This window comes from Mustela nigripes, chromosome 16 (assembly GCF_022355385.1).
Source record: "Mustela nigripes isolate SB6536 chromosome 16, MUSNIG.SB6536, whole genome shotgun sequence".
In the NCBI taxonomy this organism is placed as follows: Eukaryota; Metazoa; Chordata; class Mammalia; order Carnivora; family Mustelidae; genus Mustela; species Mustela nigripes.
The window spans coordinates 32,693,437-32,718,645 of record NC_081572.1 but is presented as its reverse complement, the minus strand read 5'-3'; the positions used below and the strand labels follow the sequence as shown (position 1 = coordinate 32,718,645).

At 38.3% G+C, this 25,209-nt stretch overlaps 1 protein-coding gene across 7 annotated transcripts in view; it reads left to right on the top strand.

Annotated features, from left to right (window-relative positions):
- Positions 1–25,209, top strand: part of TRIM37 (tripartite motif containing 37) — a 143,899-nt gene that overhangs the window by 104,047 nt on the left and 14,643 nt on the right. For 5 of the 7 annotated variants that reach the window (XM_059380575.1, XM_059380578.1, XM_059380580.1 and 2 more), the window contains exons 20-22: positions 12,827–12,955; positions 13,530–13,719; positions 15,503–15,639. In XM_059380575.1, the coding sequence (XP_059236558.1) occupies positions 12,827–12,955; positions 13,530–13,719; positions 15,503–15,639 (456 nt within the window). The remainder of the gene's footprint in view (positions 1–12,826; positions 12,956–13,529; positions 13,720–15,502; positions 15,640–25,209) is intronic. The other 2 variants (XM_059380577.1, XM_059380581.1) reach the window with 1 other exon arrangement.

Below are 25,209 nucleotides of genomic sequence, written 5' to 3'. Positions count from 1 at the left end.
GATTAGGAGTCTCTTTTGATTTGTCTCCCTCCTGATCCCATCTTGTTTCATTAATTCTTTTCCTACCCCCCAACCCCCCTACATTCCATCTCCACTTCCTTATATCAGGGAGATCATATGATAGTTGTCTTTCTCCAATTGACTTATTTTGCTAAGCATAATACCCTCTAGTTCCATCCACGTTGTCACAAATGGCAAGATTTCATTTCTTTTGATGGCTGCATAGTATTCCATTGTGTATATATACCACATCTTCTTTATCCATTCATTGGTGTACATCTAGGTTCTTTCTGTAGTTTGGCTATTGTGGACATTGCTGCTATGAACATTCGGGTGCACATGCCCCTTTGGATCACTACATTTCTATCTTTAGGGTAAATACCCAGTAGTGCAATTGCTGGGTCATAGGGTAGCACTTTTATTTTCAACTTTTTGAGGAATCTCCATGCTGTTTTCCAGAGTGGTTGCACCAGTTTGCATTCCCACCACACGGGTAGGAGGGTTCCCTTTCTCCACATCCTTGCCAGCATCTGTCGTTTCCTGACTTGTTAATTTTAGCCGTTCTGACTGGTGTGAGGTGGTATCTCACTGTGGTTTTGATTTGTATTTCTCTGATGCCAAGTGATGTGGAACACATTTTCATGTGTCTGTTGACCATATGGATGTCTTCTTTGCAGAAATGTCCTCTGCCCATTTCTTGATTGGATTATTTGTTCTTTGGGTGTTGAGTTTGCTAAGTTCTTTATAGATTTTGGATACTAGCCCTTTATCTGATATGTCGTTTGCAAATATCTTCTCCCATTCTGTCAGTTGTCATTTGGTTTTGTTAACTGTTTCCTTTGCTGTGCAAAAGCTTTTGATCTTGATGAAGTCCCAGTAGTTCATTTTTGCTCTTGCTTCCCTTGGCTTTGCCGATGTTCCTAGGAAGAAGTTGCTGCAGCTGAAGTTGAAGAGGTTGTTGCCTGTATTCCTCAAGGATTTTGATGGATTCCTTTCTCATTGAGGTCCTTCATTTTGAGTCTATTTTCGTGTGTGGTGTAAGGAAACGGTCCAGTTTCATTTTTCTGCATGTGGCTGTCCAATTTTCCCAAAACCATTTTTTGAAGAGACTTTTTTCCATTGGGCATTCTTTCCTACTTTGTCAAAGATTAGTTGACCATAGAGTTGAGGGTCTATTTCTGGGCTCTCTATTCTGTTCCACTGATCTATGTGTCTGTTTTTTTGCCAGTATCGTACTATCTTGATGATTATAGCTTTGAAATAGAGCTTGACATCTGGAATTGTGATGCCGCCAACTTTGGCTTTCTTTTTCAACATTCCTCTGGCTATTGGAGGTCTTTTCTGGTTCCATATACATTTTAGGATTATTTGTCCATTTCTTTGAAAAAAATGGATGGTATTTTGATAGGGATTGCATTAAACATGTAGATTACTTTAGGTAGCATAGACATTTTCATAATATTTGTTCTCCCAATCCATGAGCATGGAACATTTTTCCATTTCTTTGTGTCTTCCTCAGTTTCTTTCATGAGTACTTTATAGTTTTCTGAGTACAGATTCTTTGCCTCTTTGGTTAGGTTTATTCCTAGGTATCTTACGGTTTTGGGTGCAATTGTAAATGGGGTTGACTCCTTAATTTCTCTTTTTTCTGTCTTGTTGTTGATGTAAAGAAATGCAACTGAGGGGCGCCTGGGTGGCTCAGTGGGTTGAAGCTCTGCCTTCGGCTCAGGTCATGATCTCAGGGTCCTGGGATTGAGCCCCGCATTGGGCTCTCTGCTCAGCGGGGAGCCTGCTGCCCTTCCTCTCTCTCTGCCTGCCTCTCTGCCTACTTGTGATCTCTGTCTGTCAAATGAATAAATAAAATCTTTATTAAAAAAAAAAAAAGAAATGCAACTGACTTCTGTGCATTGATTTTATATCCTGACACTTTACTGAATTCCTGTACAAGTTCTAACAGATTTGGAGTGGAGTCTTTTGGGTTTTCCACATATAGTATCATATCATCTGCAAAGAGTGATAGTTTGACTATTCTTTGCTGATTTGGATGCCTTTAATTTCTTTTTGTAGTCTGATTGCTGAGGCTAGGACTTCTAGTACTATGTTGAATAGCAGTGGTGATAATGGACATCCTGCCGAGTTCCTGAGCTTAGTGGAAAAGCTCTCAGGTTTTCTCCATTGAGAATGATACTTGCAGTGTGTTTTTCATAGATGGCTTTGATAATACTGAGGTATGTGCCCTCTATCCCTACACTTTGAAGAGTTCTGATCAGGAAGGGATGCTACTTTGTCAAATGCTTTTTCAGCATCTATTGAGAGTATCATAGGGTTCTTTCTTTATTTTATTAATGTATTGTATCACATTGATTTGGGGGTGTTGAACCATCCTTGCAGCCCTGGGATAAATCCCACTTGGTCCTGGTGAATAATCCTTTTAATGTACTGTTGGATCCTATTGGCTAGTATTTTGGTGAGAATTTTCGCATCTGTGTTCATCAAGGATATTGGTCTGTAATTCTCTTTTTTGATGGGATCCTTGTCTGGTTTTGGGATCAAGGTAATGCTGCCTCATAAAATGAGTTTGGAAGTTTTCCTTCCATTTCTATTTTTTGGAACAGTTTCAGGAGAAAAGGAGTTAATTCTTCTTTAAATGTTTGGTAGAATTCCCCTGGGAAGCCATCTGGCCCTGGGCTCTTGTTTGTTGGGAGATTTTTGATGACTCCTTCAATCTCCTTACTGTTTATGGGTCTGTTCAGGTTTTCTATTTTGCCTCGTTCAGTTGTGGTAGTTTATATGTCTCTAGGAATGCATCCATTTCTTCCAGATTGTCAAATTTGCTGGCGTAGAGTTGCTCATAATATGTTCTTATAATTGTTTGTATTTCTTTGGTGTTGGTTGTGATCTCTCCTCTTTCATTCATGATTTTATTTATTTGGGTCCTTTCTCTTTTCTTTTTGATAAGTCTGGCCAAGGGTTGATCAATCTTACTAATTCTTTCAAAGAACCAGCTCCTAGTTTCATGGATTTGTTCTGTTTTTTTCTGGTTTCTAATTCATTGATTTCTGCTGTGATCTTTATTATTTCTCTTCTACTGCTGGATTTAGGCCTTCTTTGTTCTTTCTTCAGCTCCTTTCCGTGTAGGGTTAGGTTGTGTTTTTGAGACCTTTCTTATTTCTTGAGAAAGGTTTGTATCACTGTGTATTTTCCTCTCAGGACTGCCTTTGCTGTGTCCCACAGATTTTGAACCACTGTGTTTTCATTATCATTTGTTTCTGTGAATTTTTCCAATTCTTCTTTAATTTCCTGGTTGACCCATTTATTCTTTAGAAGGATATTCTTTAGTCTCCATGTAATTGGGTTCTTTCCAAATTTCCTCTTGTGGTTGAGTTTTAGCTTCAGAGCATTGTGGTCTGAAAATATGCAGGGAATGATCCCAGTCTTTTGATACCAGTTGAGACCTGATTTATGACCCAGGATGTGATTTACTCTGGAAAATGTTCCATGTGCACTAGAGAAGAATGTGTATTCTGCTGCTTTAGGGTGGAATGTTCTGAATATATCTGTGATGTCCATCTGGTCCAGTGTGTCCTTTAAGGTCTTTATTTCCTTGTTGATCTTTTGCTTGGATGATCTGTCTGTTTCAATGAGGGGAGTGTTAAAGTCCCCTACTGTTATCGTATTATTGTTGATGTGTTTCTTTGATTTTGTTATTAATTGGTTTATATAGTTGGTTGCTCCCATGTTAAGGGCATAGCTATTTAAAATTATTAGATCTTCTTGTTGGACAGACCCTTTGAGTATGATATACTGTCCTTCCTCATCTCTTATTATAGTCTTTGGCTTAAAATCTAATTAATCTGATATAAGAATTGCTACCCCAGCTTTCTTTTGATGTCCATTAGCATGGTAAATTGTTTTCCACCCCCGCACTTTAAATCTGGAGCTGTCTTTGGGTCTAAAATGAGTTTCTTATAGACAGCATATTGATGAGTTTTGTTTTGTTTTTGTTTTTAAGATTTTATTTATTTCTTTGACAGATAGAGATCACAAATAGGCAGTGAGGCAGGCAGAGAGAAGAGAGAGGAGGAAGCAGGCTCCCCACTGAGCAGAGAGCCCGATTCAGGGCTCAATCCCAGGACCCTGGGATCACGACCCAAGCTGAAGGCAGAGGCTTTAACCCACTGAGCCACCGAGTTGCCCCAATTTGTTGTTTTATCCATTCTGATACCCTATGTCCTTTGATTGGGGCATTTAGCCCATTTACATTCAGGGTAACTATTGAGAGATATGAATTTAGTGCTATCGTATTGTCTGTAAGGTGACTATAACTATATATTGTCTCTGTTCCTTTCTGATCTACTACTTTTAGACTCTTTCTTTGCTTAAAGGACCCCTTTCAATATTTCCTGTAGAGCTGGTTTGGTGTTTACAAATTCTTTTAGTTTTTGTTTGTCCTGGAAGCTTTTTATTTCTCCTTCTATTTTCAATGATAGCCTAGCCGGGTATAGTATTCATGGCTGCATGTTTTTCTCGTTTAGTGCTCTGACTATATCATGCCAGTTCTTTATGGCCTGCCAGGTCTCTGTGGATAAGTCTGCTGCCAATCTAATATTTTTACCATTGCACGTTACAGACTTCTTGTCCCGGACTGCTTTCAGGATTTTCTCTTTGTTGGTAAGACTTGTAAATTTTACTATTAGCTGACGTGGTATGGACCTATTCTTATTGATTTTGAGGGGGGTTCTCTACGCCTCCTGGATTTTGGTGCTTTTTCCCTTTGCCATATTAGGAAAATTCTCTACAATAATTCTTTTCAATATACCTTCTGCTCCCCACTCTCTTTCTTCTTCTTCTGGAATCCCAATTATTCTAATATTGTTTCGTCTCATGTTATCACTCATCTCTCGAATTCTCCCCTTGTGGTCCAGTAGTTGTTTGTCTCTCTTTTGCTCAGCTTCTTTATTCTCTGTCATTTGGTCTTCTATATCACTAATTTCTCTCTTCTGCCTCATTTATCCTAGCAATAAGAGCCTCCATTTTTTAATTGCACCTCATTAATAGCTTTTTTGATTTCAGCTTGGTTAGATTTTGTCGCCCTCGGCCCACAAGAACGACAATTAGCCTGGTATGGTATTAATGCTTCATCTGTTTATTTCGTCAACTTCCTTAGCTTATATGCGGCAGGGTGACCAATAAGGGGCCAAGCAATGGGGAGAGCCAATGAGAGTTCTGTTACTATGCTGATTAGATTTGAAACAGCCAATGACTATGTCCTCCTTTAGGTGGGCTTCACCAGAACGTTCGTTGTTTACTTACAGCGTATTTTGCTGGCAGTGAGCCAAGCACCATCTTGTAATGGCGGAGACTTTCCTGGCTGGAGGCAGTCCCCGAAAAAATTTTAGTTCTTTCATTTCTCCAGAAGGGCTTTTATTTCTCTTATTTTCTCTTATTTTATTTCTCTTATTTTCTCTTATTTCTTGCCTTTTTCGAGCCCAGCTAGCCCTTTGAGAATCATCATTCTGAACTCTAGATCTGACATATTACCAATGTCCATATTGATTATGTCTCTAGCCTTTGGTACTGACTCTTGTTCTTTTTTTGTGGTGAGTTTTCCCACCTTGTCATTTTATCCAAATAAGAATATATGATGGAACGAATAAAATACTAAAATTGTGGCAAAGACCCCAGGAAAATGTGTTTTAACCAAATCAGAAGAGACCCCAAATCGTGGGGGGAAGAATAGGGGTAAAAAGAAGTTCAGAAAAAGAAAAAAAGAATTAAAAAGAAAAAAAATAAAGAAAAAATATTAAAAAGAAAATATATATATTAGACTGGTGAATAGAACAGGGTCATCCACTTAATTTTGGGAGTATTTTGGTCTCTTAGAAGAAACTACCTCCCAAAATTTTAAAGAAGGAGAAACATATAAGGGTAAACACGGGGACGCCTGGGTGGCTCAGTTGGTTAAGCAGCTGCCTTCGGCTCAGGTCATGATCCCAGTGTCCTGAGATCGAGTCCCACATCGGGCTCCTTGCTCCGCGGGGAGCCTGCTTCTCCCTCTGACTCTGCCTTCCACTCTGTCTGCCTGTGCTCGCTCTCGCTCTCTCTCTGACAAATAAATAAATAAAATCTTTAAAAAAAAAAAAAGGGTAAACACGATGAAGGGATGGAATATGACTATAAAGGTGAAAAAATTTTTTTTAATTTCTAAAAAAGGAGTTGATAAGATAAGCTGGTTGGGAGAATAAAGAAAAAGAAAGTGGAGAGAATTTGCTGAGGCTGGAGACTAGAACAAATCCCTGTGCTAGATTTAGGGTATATTTTGATCTAGTAGAAGTTGTATCCCAAATTTTTTTCGAAGAAAGAACCCTATGTGTATACAAAAAATAAAGTTAGATACAATGAAGGATAAAATATAATAATGAAGGTTCAAAAAAGATTCTTTTAATGAAAGGTATTGTTAAGATAAACTAGTTAAACGTTAAAAGAGGAAAGAGTAAAAGTTTAAAAAAATTTTAGCATAAGAAAAAGTAAAATTTAAGGGACACCTGGGTGGCTCAGTTGGTTGAGCAGCTGCCTTCGGCTCAGGTCAGGATCCCAGGATCCTTGGATTGAGTCCCACATCGGGCTCCTTGCTCAGCAGGGAGCCTGCTTCTCCCTCTGCTTCTGCCTGTGCTCATTCTCTCTGACAAATAAATAAATAAAATCTTTAAAAGAAAAGAAAAAGTAAAATTTTAAAAAATTAATTAACTTTGCAAAACTAAAGAATCATGGGGAGAAAGCCATGAATTCCATGCTTTGCTTTTTCCTCCTCTGGAATTCCGCTGTTCTCCTTGGTAAGTGAACTTGGTCTTGGCTGGATTTCTTGCTGATCTTCTGGCGGAGGGGCCTGTTGTAGTGATTCTCAAGTGTCTTTGCCCGAGGCGGAATTGCCCACCCTTACCAGGGGACAGGCTAAGTAATCAGCTTGGGTTCGCTTTTGGGAGCTTTTGTCCCCAGAATGCTTTCCGTAGAGTTCCGGAGGACGGGAATGAAAATGGCGGCCGCCCAGAGGAGCCGAGAGCTCGGGGCCCCCCACTCCTCAGTGTGCCCTCAGAGGAAAGCGCTCAATCACTCCAGTGTCCCTGGCCTCTGGCTGCGCTCTGAGCTCACCCAGCCTTTCACCAAGGGTCTCTGTCTCTGGCACACAGCCCCATCTGGAGTCTCCAAACCCCACAGATCCCTGTGCTCTTCCAAGCAGGGGTCTTTCCAGATTTTGTAGGGTCCCTGCTCACAGAGCAGTGGCCTGTGCCATGGATCACAATTTAAGGTAACCCCGAGTTGAGAGTTCACTCCTCAGCCCTGTCTCTGTAGCCAGCTTCCCTGCTCTAATACCTGTGAGCTCTGTGACACTCAGACACCCCCGATCCTTCTGTGACCCCATGGGACCTGAGACCACGCTGTCCCCCTGTCGGCTTCACCCCAGCTTAGCCTCTGGAGTGATGCCCCTCAGTGGAGCTGACCTTTTTTTTTTTTTTTTTTTAAAGATTTTGTTTATTTGACAGAGATCACAAGTAGGCAGAGGCAGGCAGAGAGAGAGAGGAGGAAGCAGGTTCTGGAGCTGACTTTTAAAAGTTCTGATTTTGGGCTATGTTGCTCCGTCACTTGCCAGGAGGTGGCCCCTCCCCCTGCTTTGGAGTCACTTCTCTGGCAGTCCTATCTTTCAGAAAGTGGTCTGTTTTCTGTTTCTAGAATTGCTTCTCTTCTTCTCTTCTATCTCCTGTTGGATTTGTAGTATTTGGAATGGTTTGATGGGTATTTAGCTGATCTCCTGCTACCTGATGTCTTCTCAGTCTGCTACTTCTCTGCCATCTTAACTCCTCCCTCCTTGGAAAGTGGTATTTCTCCATTTATTCTGATCATCTCTCATATATACTTCAGAGTTTTAGTTTTCTTCATCTAAAATCTGTATATGTCTTATTATATTCATTTCTAGATAGGTTATAACTTAGGTTGCTATTATGAATGGGTTTCTTCCCCTGCCCCCCAATAATATTTTCTAATTATTTGTCACTTTTAGGAATACTATTGGTTTTTACATGTTTGTCTTGTATTCAGTCCACTTAATGAAATTTTTAAATTTTAAGTTTTTCAGTCATTTATCTTGAATTTCTAAGTAGATGATCATATTATCAGCAAATAATTATAGTTTGTTTATTCCTTTTTTGCTTATTTACTTTTCATTTTTCATTGTCTAGGCTAGGATCTCAGAATAATGCTAACTAATAGCAGTAATAGAATTTTTGAAATGTTTTCAACTCTGTTTAGGAATTCCTTTAGTTTTCTCAAGTACAATACTTGCTATTTATTTTTTTATAGATTTATTTTTTTTAGAGAGCAAGAAAGAGAAAGTGTGAGCACAGGAGCAGGAGGGGTAGAAGGAGAGGGAGAAAGAATCTTAACCAGACTTTGTGCTGAGCGCAATGCCAGACGCAGGGCTCGATCTCATGATCCTTACATCTCTACCTGAGCCAAAACCAAGTCAGACTCAAAAGCACCTGTGCCACCTTGGCACTCCTGCTATATGTTTTAATTGTTTTTACGAAGTTAAAAGATTCATCCTTCTATTGCTAATAATTACTGTGTACAATAAGTACCGCTGTTACTCTGTATGGGATATCGTTCTAATTATTCTAAGTTACATATGCATTAACTCACTTAATCCCAGCAACTCTGAGGCAAATTATTTTTATCCCCAATTTACAGGTAGATAAATGGAGGCACAGGGTATTAGACAGCGTTCTCAGAGTTTTACAGTGGTAATTGGCAGAGTCAAGAACTTGAACCACAGAGCCTATGGCTTTCACCGCTGCACCAAAGTACCTTTTTTCTACTTACTAAGAGGTTTTTTGTTTATTTATCAAGAAGTTGGATGGAATTACGCTTTTGGCATCTCTCAAAATGATCATGTTATTTGTTCAATTATTTCAACTTTAAAGAATTACATTCCTTATCTAATGATAACCATTCTCAAAATAGTAGAATGAATCCTGTTTGGTTTTGATAATTTATAATTTTTTAAGCTTAACTGCCATATTCAGTTTGCTAATTTTTTTTTAAAGTTTTTATTTATTTATTTGATAGAGATCACAAGTGGGCAGAGAGATAGGCAGAGAAGTGGGGAAGCAGGCTCTCTGCTGAGCAGAGAGCCCGATGCGGGGCTTGATCCCAGGACCCCAAGATCATGACCTGAGCTGAAGGCAGAGGTGTAACCCACTGAGCCACCCAGGCACCCCTGCTAATATTTTAGTTAGCATTCTTTACTATTATAGTCATAAGTAAAATTGAGTTGTATTTTTGTTACATTATCCTTAACCTATTTGAATTCCAATTTTATGCCAGCCTTATGGAATAAATTCAGAAGCTTTTGTCCTTTTCTATGCTACGAAATTTTTTTTTAATTAGTTTTATTTTTTTTTTTCAGTGTTCCAAAATTCATTGTTTTTGCACCACACCCAAGTGGTCCATGCAATACGTGCCCTCCTTAATACCCACCACCAGGCTCACCCAACCCCACACTCTCCTCCCCTCCAAAACCCTCAGTTTGTTTCTCAACAGAGTCCACAGTCTCTCTTGGTTTGTCTTCCCCTCCGATTTCCCCCCACTCACTGTTCCTCTCCATCACCCAGTGTCTTCCATGTTTTAACATCTTGTCTGCTGTTTAAAAGTTTAATGAGGGGCACCTGGGTGGCTCAGTGGGTTAAGCCGCTGCCTTCAGCTCAGGTCATGATCCCAGGGTCCTGGGATCAAGGCCCACATCCGGCTCTCTGCTCTGACAGGAGCCTGCTTCCTTCTCTCTCTGCCTGCCTCTCTGCCTACTTATGATCTCTGTCTGTCCAATAAATAAAAAATAAGTATTTAAAAGTTTAATGAAACTCATTCATAAAACCATTTAGTAGTTCTTTCAGGGACAGAACTTTAACAACCTGTTTAATTTCAATGTGTTATTGGTCTCTGGGCACCTTGGGAGGCTCCGGTGGTTAAGAATCTGCCTTTGGCTCAATCAACTCCCACATAGGGCCCCCTGCTCAGTGGACCCCTGCTTCTCCCTCTCCCAGTGCTGCTCCTCTCCTTGTGCTCTCTCTGTCAAATAAATAAATGTGCACTCTCTGTCAAATAAATAAATAAAATCTTAAAGAAAAAAAAAGTGTTTATTGGTCTCCTATTTCTCCGTCTTAAACCAGTTTTCATAATTAATTTTCCTTGAAAATTACTCATTTTGGGATGCCTGGGTGGCTCAGTTGGTTGGACGACTGCCTTTGGCTCAGGTCATGATCCTGGAGTCCCGGGATCGAGTCCCACATCGGGCTCCCAGCTCCATGGGGAGTCTGCTTCTCTCTCTGACCTTCTCCTCGTTCATGCGCTCTCTCACTGTCTCTCTCTCAAGTAAATGAATAAAATCTTTAAAAAAAAAAAAAGAAAGAAAGAAAAGAAAATTACTCATTTTATTAGATATTTAAATTTATTGGTATAAAGTCACTTATTCTGGTCTCTTAAATTTTAAAAAGTCCTCTGAATATTGGCTGTTAAACCTTTTCTTTTATTTTGCTTGTATGTGTCTTATTTTGTCGTTTGATTTGACTTGCTGGAAACTTGTCCATTTTATTTGTCTCTTCAAATACCTAGTTCTTAGATACATTTCATCTACTCTTTTCTACCTTTTTATTACATTAAATTCTGCCTTTGTTTCTATTTTAATAGTTTACTAACGGCGGATTATTGGTTAAGGATCATATTACAATTTATATATACATTGCAGTGGAAAAATTGGTCTTAACTTTTTCTCACATCTTTTTTTTCAAGTGTACAATTCAGTAGTTTTTAATATATTCACAAAATAATGTAATGATACCATTATACAGAATTAGCTAGAACACTGTCTACAACATCTTCATCACCCTCTCCCCAAAAACTTCATACCGTGAACACTTACTCTCCATTTTTCCCTTCCCTTAACCTCTGGTAACCTCTAGTCTGTTTTTTCAATATGGTTTTACTTCTTCTGGACTTTTTATATAACTAGAATCCTACAATATCAGGCCTCTATGTCTGGCTTCTTTCACTTAGCATAACATTTCCAAGGGTCACCCCATGTGATAGTATGTATTTCATTCCTTTTTATGGCCGAATCATAACTCCATTGTATATGTCTACCATGTAGTGTTTTCCCACTTTTTGGCTATTATGAATAATGCTGCGAATATTCATGTACATGTTTCTGTGCGGACATACATTTTTATTTATCTTGGGAATATGTTTAGAAGTGGAATGCTGGGATATAGGGGAACTTTTTGAGGCACTGCCAGAACTGTTTCCAATGCAGCTGTACCATTTTACATTCCCACCCAATTCTTAATTAGAACCCAGTTGAGGGTTCCAATTTCTCCAAATCCTTGCCAGCATTTGTTATTGTCCATCTTTCTTTTCCCCCCTTGCCTGTTGAGTTGTCTTGGCCTTACCAAAAATTAATTGACCATAAATGGTTTATTTCTGGACTCTCCGTTCTATTCCATTGATCAATATTTTTGTCTTTACACCAGTATACCACACAATCTTGGTTTAGCATAGTTTTACAGCAAGTTTTTGAAATCAGAAGTTTGAGTCCTCCATTCAAGATGTTTTTGGGTCTTCTAGATCTTTTCATATGAATTTTAGAATCAACTTAACCAGTTTCTGCAGTTAAAATGAAAGACACTCAGGGCTCCTAGATGGCTCCAGTAAGCACCAACTCTTGATTTTGGCTCAGGTCATGATCATCAGGGTCATGGAATTGAACCTCACAGTGGGCTCCTCACTGAGAAGGAGTAGCTGAGTAGCTGGAGAGTGTCTCTTGCCTTCTCTCTGTGCTCCTCCTTCCCCCTTTCTCTCTCTTTAAAAAAATTAAAAATAAAAATTTTAAAAAGACAGTTGGAATTTTTATAGGGATTGTGTTGAATTTGTAGATCAGTTTTGGGAGTATTGCCATATTAACAATATTAAGTCTTCTGATCAATGAACACAGTATTTTTCCCCATTTTTTTTTAAAATTAAGCATGAATTGGAAAGATTCAAAAATTTCCATCCTTCTTGTCTTTAAGCAGTGTGTGATAGTTTTTAGTGTGAAAGTCTTAAGTTTATTAAATTTTTTCTTAAGTATTCTATTTGATGCTATTTGTAAATGGAATTATTTACTTAATTGCATTCTTGAATTGTGCTTTGCTGGTCTATAAAGAGATAATCAGTTCTTGGTCTTGTGTCCTGTTGATCCTGTTTATTACCTTTAAATGCATATCTTCTGCTTTTTTATTTATTTATTTTTATTCTTTTTCCTAACTTCTTGAGTCTGTGCATATTAGGACACTTAGCTTCATTTTTTTCTAACTCATTATAAGGCCATATATTTTTTCCTAATTATCATTTTAGCCAAAAACATCTTGTGTATTTTATTTGTGATTTATTTCTAATTCATTAATTTTCTTATTAATCCAGTAATTTATGATTTTCAAGTGTTTGGGTGTTATATTTTTGTTGTTAATACTTTGGCATTGAGATTGGAGTTCATATCTGGTAGGGTTTTTCTTTTGGAGTTTACTGATACTTTTCTGGTTTTGTTAAGACTGCTTCACAAGTAGTGAAGTAGGAATACTTACTGCGTAAAATCCCAAATAAACCATTTAGGACCAGATTGTCCTGGGTTTTTTGGACATAGTAGATAGAATACATTCCATAAGATTAGCCTTCCTCCGACTGCCTGTGTAGTGAGTTTTGTGCTATTTTATCTCATTTGGAAATATTTTTAAATGTCTTTCAGCCGCAAATAAGAAGAGTAATTCACCCAAGCCAGCTCGGTCCGGTATAGCAGGTAGTCTGTCACTTAGAAGAGCAATAGACTCTGGGGAAAATAGCCGTTCGAAGGGAGACTGTCAAACTCTATCCGAAGGTAAATTTGGAGAGCTTAAAATATAATTTCATGGGTAGGTGTTTGTTATATAAAACTGATCTCGTGGTGTACATAGGTTTAGACCTTTAAAGGCACCAACGATGCTGAAACTTGTTTCATAAGATCCTTGATCTCACAAGAGAACAGACCCATCCCTAGAAAATGCAGCTGTTAGGGGTTCCTGGGTGGCTCAGTCCTTAAGTGTCTGTCTGCGGCTCACGTCATGATTCCAGAGTCCTGGGATGGAGCCCTGCATCAGGCTCCCTGCTTCGTGGGAAGCCTGCTTCTCCCTCTCGCACTCCCCCTGCTTGTGTTCCCTCTTCCGCTGTGTCTCTCTCTGTCAAATAAATAAATAAAATCTTTTTTAAAAAATAAAAAGAAAATCCAGCCATTAGACTGCGTATCTGGATTCCTTGATTTTTAAATATTTGGCATCAAAAAAACTGGGATAAATTTTTTAATTGGTTTGAGTTTTCCTGCAGTTTAAAAATGTTTATGTAGTGAGCTATTCTAAAGTGGAGACTAAAGAGCTTTTGTTTGGCTTCTTTCTGAGAATCCCTTTTCTTTTCTGTAGGCTCCCCAGGAAGCTCTCAGTCTGGGAGCAGGCACAGTTCTCCCCGAGCCTTAACACATGGCACCATCAGTGATATTTTGCCGAAATCTGAAGACCGGCAGTGTCAAGCTTTGGATTCGGATGCTGTTGTGGTTGCAGTTGTCAATGGTTTACCTGCTGTTGAGAAGAGGAGGAAAATGGTCACCTTGGGGTAAGTTCCTTCGTTTATGTAATGGAATAATAGCTCATAGCTTTTGTTTGACACTTTTTAAGTCTACATCGTAATGAATAAAATAAATTTCTACTTTAATTTTTTAGTGGACAAAGTTTATTGTATTAGAATTCATAAAGTATCAGAGACCTTTTTTCCTTAGTGGAATGAAAAGAGATAGTATCAGACATTCAGTTATAGTAGAGATCATTTTCACTAAAGTGTGTAACCTTGTGTGAATTCTGCCTTGTGACTTTTTGATGTATGTGTCAGCTTTTGCTTTTTTTTTTTCCCCCCTGTTGCCACACTTTTCAAAGACCTTTGTGCTGGGCTGTTTTACACCATAGGTCTTATATGCATGTTTTGTACGTAACAAAGCACTTCTGGCAGTTTTATTTTAACATTGACTTTTGTACTTTTATCTCACCTATTTTCTCTTCTCTTATGAAAATGTCTTTGAAACTCAGAGTTGGAATTTCTCAAAAGGGTATATACTGTATGGCAGTTGTGACCTTTATCTCTCACCCAAGAAACCTAAACTCAAATCCCAGCCATGTCAATTAAACTTCCATCCATTAAAAAGATAGAGTGGTTATGGAATGTATTATCTGTGAATGTGCTAGATGAGCCATTACTATCCACCTGCTGACCTATTTGTGGATATTAAATATATTTCTAAGTTTAAACAATGGAATAGTTCTACCTTGGAGACTTTGGGGAAAAAAACGTTGAATTAAATTTAGAGAGAGATTAACATCCCTAAGTTTACCTCATTTAAACAGTTAAAAAGATCTGGATAATTACCAAATGTAAAACAACAGTTGGTATGATTTAGTTTTGTTTTAGCTCTAGTTTAAGTAGTGGAAAAGTGTTACAATTATTTGAATTATCTAGTTCTTCCCATTACCTACCCTGATTTTATACATATTCCTTTCAGGTTGAAGCTACAACTAGCTTTTATATTTTGTTTTGGAGATATTTATATCTGCCTTTAGTCATAGCAATCAAATGTATATGAACATAGACTTTTTTTCTAGACTGTAAAATCCTCTATAAATACCCGCAGCTCTTAGCTATTACCCTCATTTTACAGTTAATTGTATTGTTAGCCTGGCTTATGTGGTGTTTTCTATTGTGTCTTTTTTTCCTTGCCTGATTTAAAGTAGGTTATAAGCAAAAATTTTAAATACTAATAATAAGTGGTTCAAAAATGGAATATTAAGTGAAATCACCCTCATCTTTGTCTCGCATCTGCTTCGTTTTCCAGCTCCTTGTCCACAAATATTCCTGCTGTTTTTAAATTTTTTATATATGCTGTGTCTTCTCAGTTTTTAATGCATATTTAAGCAACTGTGACTATGTAGCTTTTTTCATACAAAGTTTACACCATATTTTCTCAGTAATAGATCTGAAATCTTTCCATGTCAATGAGAACACATTATTTAGGACTTCTATTTTTATCTTTTAATCAAAATTTTTATTGAGATAATTAGATGTTCACATATAATTCTAAGAAATAATAGAAATCCTATGTTCTTTACCAGGTTTCCCCTAACTATGATGTTTTGCAAAACTGATACAATATCACAACCAGGATACTGACATTGATACAATCTATCATTTTCTAATCTTTTACTGTGGGTCTATTCCTGAATTTAAAAAAAAAATACTTGGAAATCAGTATTAAACACCAGTGCCATATACCATACTTAGTTTCATGCTCAGTTTCAGGACAAAAAGAAAATATATATTGTATCACTGACTATTTATAAAAAAATATCAGGTTGTTTTCTCCCTTGAGGGCTAATGCTAAAGGAGGTCGTCTGGAAGGAATGCATATGACTGATTTGGAAAATAATTCTGAAACTGGGGAATTACAACCTGTACTACCTGAAGGAGCTTCAGCTGCGCCTGAGGAAGGTATGGAATGTTAAAATTGGTGGGAGGTGGGAATAATGATTTTTTTGTGTGTGTTGGTGTTGGGGAGTAGTTAAAAAAGTTATTGAAACATCCAACATGCTTACCATCCAACATGCTTGATCTGAATACAGCATTTATTGTACCACTGAATTTGATTTACTAGGACATTGAGCACAGAGGAAGGCAAAGTGGGTGACTGACTACATAAAAGGACATGTCTTACTTAGAAGGGAGGTTTACAAGTTGGTGGGAGGAATCTGCAGATAGTTCATCTGCTCATTCAGTAAATGTGTTAAGCCACCTACGTGACAGGCATTCAGTTAGATATGCAAAGATGAGATTAGATATGTTCATGGGCTTAGGGAAAATGCATAAAGCAACTAATTATAATATTAAGTGTTAAGTACTTTGTCTTTTTAAGTCAGTCTTTTTTTTTTTTTTTAAAGATTTTATTTATTTATTTGGCAGAGCATGAGCAGGAGAGATCGGTGGGGAGCGGGGGGTGGGATGGGGACAGGCAGAGGGAGAGGGCAAGCAGACTCCTGAGCCAGGAGCCTGAGATCATGACCTGAGCTGAAGTTAGACACTTAAATGATTGAGCCATGCAGGCTCCCTAAAGGCAGTCTTGATTAATATTTGTAAAATTTGGGGTGCCTGGGTGGCTCAGTGGGTTAAGCCTCTGCCTTCGACTGAGGTAATGATCTCAGAGTCCTGGGATCGAGTCCCACATTGGGCTTTCTGCTCAGCAGGGAGCCTGCTTCCTCCTCTCTCTCTCTGCCTGCCTCTCTGCCTACTTGTGATTTCTGTCAAATAAATAAATAAAACCTTTTTTTAAAAAGTGTGTAAGATATAGAACTCTTCCAAACTCTAACCATTAAAAAAAAATCCTTTATGGTAACAGACTTCAACTCTGGCCCTTCATTCTCAGTTACATTTTCAGTATTCTGTGTGTTCTTGCAGGTTTATCATTCTTTATCTAAAAGCATAGGAGACATTTTGTAATATTGAGTAGCAGAGGTGTTTGGGGTTTTTTTTGTTTTTGTTTTTTAAGATTTTGTTATTTACTTGAGAGAGAGCATGGGTGAGTTGGGAAGGGGAGAAGAGCAGAGGGAGAAAGACAAGCTGACTCTGCACTGAGTGCAGAGCCTGACACAGGGCTTGATAGCAGGACCCTGAGGTGGTGGTATGAGCTGAAATCAAGAGTCAGATGCTTAACTGACTGAGCCACTCAGGTGCCCCAGAACGTATTTTGAAATAAAACTATGTGTTTAAAAAAAAAAAAAAAAAAGACTGTGTTTTGCCATTTTGGGGTCCTTTATATGTTAGCTGAAAAGGATGTCAACTTTATTAATAATATTCGGCATTGAAATTTTTTTTCCCATTTCTCTGAAACACTGCCACCTTTCACTTCTGTACTCATTTGAATTTTAATGATTGCTGAACTGTAGCTCAAAGCAAATATTCAGGTGCCACCATTTACCTCTGGTTGCCCTGTGAGAGGGTGTGTGGGTGGTGGCATTTTTAGGGTTTTCAGTTAAAGAATACTAAAAACTCTCCTCTAGGTTGATGCTCCTGTGGCAGCCAGCATTACTTCAGTAGAAGAGATTAAATTAAAAGGATTTTTAAAGTGAAGTGATGATTGTTAAAACATTAAGATACAAATATTTTGATTTAAAGTCTTTAAGAAAGGGCGCCTGGGTGGCTCAGTGGGGTAAAGCCTCTGCCTTCAGCTCAGGTCATGATCTCAGGGTCCTGGGATTGAGCCCCACATCAGGCTCTCTGCTCAGCAGGAGCCTGCTTCCTCCTCTCTCTCTTTCTCTACCTGCCTCTCTGCCTACTTGTGATCTCTGTCTGTCAAATAAATAAATGAAATCTTGAAAAAAAAAATAAATAAAGTCTTCAAGAAAGGACCTGTGGGGATTAACTAGTTTCAATATATTTATATATATTGATTACAAATTGTAGTGGCTTAAATTTTTGTAGCATATGCTGGAATTACAGCCCCCTTTTATTCATGCAGCATATACGAAATGCTTCTAATTTGTTCTAATTTGCTTCTGATTTGTTCATTGCATTTGACGCTGGTGAAAAAGTAATTCCTAAACTTGCTGTTTAGTTCAGTATTTCTTTAACTTGACACCATTGACATTTGGGGCCAGGTGATTCTTTGTTCTAGAGCGCTGCCCTGTGCATTATAGGATATTTAGCAGCATCCTTGGCTTTTAACTAGTAGGTGCTAACAGTACCTCCTCTGAATCACAGTAATCAAAAATGTTACCTAGGAAGCAAAATCATCGCCATCTCAAGCAGTTGAGAACCACTAGATGAATTGAATGACTCAACCAGGGATGGCCACTCTCTTAAGAATCAGGTGTCAGTAGATCACAGTTTCAAAGTGTAGTTCTCAGATATGTCAGTGGGTATATGTGTTGGGGTGGTGGGAGGCGTGTAGGGAGAACAATTGAAAACCATCAGTCAGGTTGTCAGACTGTTTAATAGCCAACAGAAAATGATGGGTGCTATGATAGAGTGTATAGGTACTCAAAGAACAGGTATGGAATAATAAAACTAATAGGTAATATTTACTAAATCCTCGTTATAGAGACTGCTGAAGACTTTCCCAGATTTATCTTGTTTTCTCAACATAGCTCTACATGGTAGTTACTTCATTATCCTGATTATCTCACCTATAATATGAATAGGCTGAAGCCTAGAGTTGTAACTTAACCTTACCCAAAATCAGAGTTAGTAGATGGAAAAGCTGGAATTTGAGCACAGAGCCAGTACTCTTAACATCATCTTTGCTAACCTGGTTCACCCTTAGAAAGATATTTTAAGGGCCACCTGGGTGGTTCAGTCATTAAGCATCTACCTTTGGCTCAAGTCTTGGTCCTCAAGACTTGATCAATCGCTGTGTCAGGAACCCTGCTTAGCCAGAAGCCTGCTTCTCCCTCTCCCATTCCCCTGTTTGTGTTCCCTATCTCACTGTCTCTCTCTGTCAAATAAATAAATAAATAAAATCTTTAAAAAAAAAAAAAAAAAAAGAATGAAAGATCATCCTAAGGGATGAGTCCAAATTAGCCAGGTGAAAATTAGTGAAAGTTGAGGCCGGAGTGGAAACAGAGGATGGATCATGAAGAGTTACGTTGGGTATCCAGCTAAAATTTGGACTTTGTCCTTTAGGATCTAAGCAAAAAGTGAGATAATAAAATTGTGTTTTTAAATTCCTATTTTAGCTGTGTTGTAGGGAATGGATTTGGAGTGTGGAGAGGGGATGTGGAACTCTAGGGACAGGGAAACTGTCAAGAAGCATGTTAAATCACTGTTGGACTTAATTTCAAGCCTTCAACTCATAAATGCACAATATCGCAGCACCCAGAATGCTGAAAGTTTTTTTTTCTTTTTAAAGATTTTATTTATTTGACAAATCACAAGTACACAGAGAGGCAAGTGAGGGGGAAGCAGGCTCCCCGCTGAGCAGAGAGCCCAATGCGTGGCTCGATCCCAGGACCCTGGGATCATGGCCTGAGCCGAAGGCAGAGGCTTTAACCCACTGAGCCACCCAGACGCCCCACCCTGAAAGTTTCTGCCATCAGTTTCATTTCTTACTTAGAGCTAATCTTTGACAGCTTATCATAAACTAGAGAAAGCCATTTGCTTGGCAACATTTAGGATCTACCATGTACTTGAAATGCTGAAATTTAGTTAAGTGGTTCGTGTGACCCAGTAAGAAATTTTCTTTTATATAAGGAGCAGTATGATATAAAGAAGCTAGAGCTGAGTGAGAAAACTTGCTCTAAACACGCAGATCGAGTGCCATGGAAGTACAATGTTTCTGTGGTTCACTGGTGTCTAAACAGCTTGTTTACCATTAGAGTCCCAGGGTAGGCACTGAGAAGCCTAACTGAGAAGTTACTGAGAGGGCTGGAAGAAGGGAATATAGTGGATGACAGTAGGAGCTCTGAGCCTTTTAGAATCTACTTTGTGAAGGAGAATGGGGCCTTACTCACAGATGTAGTAGTAGTATTCTATCAACGGGAAACAATTCTCAAGAAACCTTTATTTTTCACACCAGTAAGCCTTGGTAGAAAGGTGAGTGGGTTTGTCTTGTATCCATGGTTGGGAAACACAAGACTCTATTTGAGCAGAATTCCTAAGAGAAAATTTTCTGTGTCAGATGCCTATAGGTAAGTCTGTCTGTGGTGTCTCTGTCACATCTGTCTGAAGAAACTTTAAAGTTTCTTTGTTGTGTTGGTTACGGGAATTTGGGACTACTAAGGTGGTTCTCTTAAATGTTTGTGCACGTCGATGAAATACGACTTCTTAGACATGTCAGGCATCAGCAGGGTTTTTCCTAAGTGGGACCATCTGGGACAACCTGGGTTAATCTTGTGTTTAATGGCTTGATACTGAAAAGCTTGACACCACCCCCATCCCTGCTGCTGCTGCCAGTTGATACCCTCCCTGCAGAACCCCTAAAGTGTCTTCCTGTTCAGTCTAAGACTGGAGAGTGTGCTCTGATTGAGTTCCTATTTAAGTAGCACAGATCTCCTTTTGATTAAGTCAAGAATGTCAGTACACGCATCCCAGGGAAAAGCCATGGTATGCCTGTTAAAATTTTAATGGCACCCTATCTAAAAGAGGAATACAAAGTCTGATGCTACCCCCAAACTGATCCCTTTTGGAATACTGGTTAAGAGATTTTAATAGAGGGGGCGCCTGGGGCACCTGGGTGGTGCAGTCAGTTATGCATCTAACTCTTGGTTTTGGCTCAGGTCATGATCTCAGGGCATGAGATGGAGCCCTGCATCAGCCTCTATGCTGGGTGTGGAGCCTCTTAAGATTCTCTTTCCCTCTACCCCCTACCCCCAAAAGGAGAGAAATTTTAATGTAAGTTACAAAAACTCAAGTCAGCCGGCTTAAATAAAAGGTATATACTCTCTTGTATTAAGATGAAGTCTCACCTAACTGGTAGGGCAGTTTCAGGGTTGGAAAACCGTTTAATTTCCTCAAGAACTCATCCCCCCCCCCCATCTTTCACACTGCCGTTCTCAGTGAATTGGCTTAGCCTCCCTCAGGATGACAAGATGGTTGCTGCCATTTCAAACTTCATATAGAGCCAGTAAAATTCTGGGAATACCGGAGGATTAGTTCATTCCATATATCTCTATCAACAAGGAAAATCCTTGTCAGAGCACCTTAACTTCCTAACATCCTCTTATAGCTCAGTCACCGGCAAAAAAAGGGAAACATGGCAAAGTCTCAACATTTGGTTTCCCTCCTTGACCCATTCCAAATGGCCGCATGGAAGAGGGGAGATAGTTGGACGGTAGTGAAGTTCCATACTGAAAAGGAGCAAGGCGGGTGAGTAGTAGTGTCTGCTGCATCAGGTGGTTGGTGTTTCCCCAACGTCTGAAATGTGAGCACCTGCGAATAAGGGAGTTAGAATAGTGCTGTACTAACAGTCCAGCTTATAGGGGATGCTCAAAAAATGTGGTAGATGACTGATACAGAAATACTCTACTTTAGCTTTTACTGTAAGTTGCAGATTTTGTTTTCCACATTAACATCTCTGTGGCATCTTACATTTAATGATATCTTGTGATTACTATCAGTGACAGCCAGTTGTGTGAAAACCTACTGACAAATTCTGGTGAGGTTAAGAAAAGTGCAATATTTAGACTCCTTAGAGTTGGTAAGATAACTAGTTTGCTTTAGGTACTAGTGGGGAGACATTGCAATATACGGGGCAAGGCACAGCAAATAGCTTGTCACATCAGCTTGTTTGATTTCAGGTGTTTGACTTTATATGTATTTACTTCCTCCCACTTACTGAAGGCAAGGGGCTGTGCAGGACCCGTTGACTCAGTAGGCCAGCTACTAAGCTAGATGTGAGGAGACCAAGTTTTCTTTGTCATTACATTCACAAAGTTAGGGAACCTCCCTAATATGTGTTCGTGGGCCTGTCTGCTACTGTATAAATAAATTTATGCTTACTTCATAGGAATCCCATGAGTGACATTCCAAGAAATAGGAAGTTTGGGAAGCAAAATAATTCCTAAATTGGCATTTCAACATGTAATTGTATGTAGTGCTATAAACCTTATTAAGAGTTCTAAATGTTACATTATTCTGTTACATTATTCTGTAATTCTGTGAATTGTTCACAGAATTTTCTAGTGTTTGAATATTCAATGTAGGCTACAGTTCTTTTAAGTACTATAAATTTTTTAAAGATCTGTAATGAGTAAAGAGTTTGAAAATGAATTTAAAGAATAACTTAAGATTTGAGGAATTTCTGAGAATCCAGGGAATTCCATTTCTTTGTGAATCTTTCTGAAATTCAGAAACACTGGTGCCTGTGCCTAGAAATGTCCATTTTCAAGTGGCTTTTAGGATTTTCAGTAACAGTTTCATGAACGGCCACAAGGTGGAGGTGGTGCTTCGTGGAAGTAGCTGGTTTTGTCTCTAAGTATCACACTTGGCTTTTTACAGCAAGAAAGTGGTGGGTTTTTTGTTTGTTTTTTGTTTTATTTTCTTTGTCGAACAAGGAGATTTCAGAAATATCTATATCCATCCTATGTCTTCTAAATATTTAAGGGAAAAGTAGTACTACACAAACTCCTCTTGAAAACAGAAGAGGAAGAATTTACCCATAAAGCCCTCTGGGGCCACTGTTCTCTTTGTTACAAATTCTTTTAACTACAAGCTCTATTTCTTTAATAGTTAAAAATACCTATTCACATTGTCTTTTTTTTTTTTTTTTAACCTGAGTGACCTTTGGTAGTTGTATCCCTCAAAGAACTTGTTCATCTCATCTATATTCTTGATTTCATGAGCATTAAGTTATTTATAGTTTCCTTATTATTTTTATGTCTGTAGAATCTGTTGTGATGTCACCTCTTTCATTCCTGATATTAGTAGTTTTTTTCCCTTTTTCCTTAACCTGCCTAGAAACTTTTCAAGTTTGTTGATCTTTTTAAAGAACTACCTTGTGTCATTGATTTCTTTTTATGTTGTTTTCCTGTTAACTTTATTTATTTCCTTTTATTTGCTTTGACTTTATTTGCTCTTTTTTCTAGTTTCTTAATGTAGATGCTTTGATCAGTGAGAGCTTTTGCTTTTCTGATGTAAGTATTTAATAAATTCCCTTTTAAGCACTGCTATAGCCATATCCTCCAAATTTTGATATGTTGTATTTTTATTTTCATTCATTTCAGAATGTGTTTCATTAATTCTGGAAAATTCTCAGCCATTTTCTCTTAATGTATTGTCTCTCCTTTGTTATTTTTCCTGTCTCTGTGGCAGTCTATTTGACACAATTGGAACTATTACCATTTAGTCCCTTAAATTTTTACCACTTTTTTATGATTTTCATCTCCTGTTTTTTAAACATTCTGTTTAATTTCCTCAGTTCTCTCTTTAAATTTGCTGACCTCTTTTTTGATCTTATTTAAATCCATCTATTAATATTTAAACTGCAATGACTTTATCTTTCATTTTTAGAAAGTATGGGTAGTAATTTTTATTTTGTGTGTGTGTGTGTAGTAATTTTTAAAAAATGCATCCTTCCCTTTTCTACATTTAACAGGTCATTATTTCAATTTATGAATATCCTTCTATTTGTATATCTGCTTGACCCTTATTTCTGGTGTTTGTTTTGTAAATTTTGATTGGAACAGAGATTCTTTTTCTGTCCCACCTACCACACCCCTAAAAAAAATCGTTTTTCCTCCCCAGCTGTGATAATTATTAGTAAGGATTGTGGGGGCGCCTGGGTGGCTCAGTGGGTTAAAGCCTCTGCCTTCGGCTCGGGTCATGATCCCGGCGTCCTGGGATCGAGCCCCGCGTCGGGCTCTCTGCTCGGCAGCGAGCCTGCTTCCTCCTCTCTCTGCCTGCCTCTCTGCCTGGTTGTGATTTCTCTATCTGTCAAATAAATAAATAAATAAAATCTTTAAAAAAAATAAATAAATAAGGATTGCGAAGCTTCCCTCCAGAGGTGGTGTTTTTTGTTTGCTTGTTTGCTTGTTTGTTTTTTAGTGCTTCAAGAGTGTTCACTGATGTTTGCTGATTGTCTTTGCCTGGGTCTTCATGTGCTGAAGTAATTTGGGATAGTATCCTGAGTATTTTTAATATGATATTATGAGATTCTGGGTTAAATCTCTCAGTTTGGTAGCACTTCAAGTTCTAGTGTACATCAATATGCCTCTGCCTATTTACCTTTCAGAGTCCTTAAATAACTGCTTTATGGGACTCCTGGGTGGCTCAGTTGTTTGAGCGTTCGACTCTTCGTTTCTTCTCAGGTCATGATCTCTAGGTCATGAGATCAGTCAGAGCCCCGTGTGGGGCTCTGCACTGGGCAGGGAGCCTGCTTGAGGGTCTTCTCCCTCTGCCCATCTTCCTCCTCCACCTAATTTGGCTGTGCATGCACATGCTCTCTCTCTCTCTCTCTCAAACAAATAAATCTTTTAAAAAGATGTTTAAAAAAATAGCTATTTCATGCTTTCTATACAGGTTTTATAGCTTTGTTCCATGGGAAAGATGGGAAGGAATGTGTTTATTAAATCTTACCTAGAACCTTCCCTCTAGAGATTTTACATTTGCTTTATTTAAATAACAGTAGCTCCTGACCAGTTGTTCTGTTCATTTCCTGAGACTTGAATCTTTAAATCCCAAACCTAAATTAATCACACAGGCCTTAGTTTGAATTCTGAGATGAGCTGAGTCCACCAGAAACAGACAAGAGACTGTATTTATTCAGAAGGCACTTTTTCTATTGTTTTTTTGTTTGTTTGTTTGTTTGTTTTCACCAAAAATGTCAGCTTTATGCAGGTAGTGAAGTTTCAGTCATTCAACTCCCTTTCTCTGGTGAGTCCAAGGGAATGTTAAAGATGGTCACATATTCTTCGGGGCTGTGGTAGCATCTGACCCATTAGTTTTCCTTATCTTTATTTGTTTTGGCACCTGTGTATTTACCTTCTTTCCTTTAGATGTGGCTGTTCATTAAGTTACTTTTTTAGGTTCATATTTTCTCTATCATTTACAAGGGTTTATAGCAGAAAGATTTTCAGATTTTCTTGATCACTGTCTTGTTGAAACAGAAGTACTTTCTATAGATTTTTTTTCTTTTAAAAATCAAGTGATATACATAAGAAAAAAGTTAGAGGCCCAAATGGGATAATACCTCATTTATTGCTTGAATTACTGGTATTTTTTATACACACATATACACGTAAATATAAATGTGACTATATGTTTTAGGCTAGAAACAACAACATTTATATTGAATCAGGATTCAGAGTCTCTATAAAAAACTATTCTTGGTATATGGCCCAGCAATTGCACTATTGGGTATTTACCCTAAAGATACAAATGTAGTGATCCAAAGGGGCACATGCACCCGAATGTTTATAGCAGCAATGTCCACAATAGCCAAACTATGGAAAGAACCTAGATGTCCTTCAACAGATGAATGGATCACGAAGATGTGGTATATATACACAATGGAATACTATGCAGCCATCAAAAGAAATGAAATCTTGCCATTTGCGACAACATGGATGGAACTAG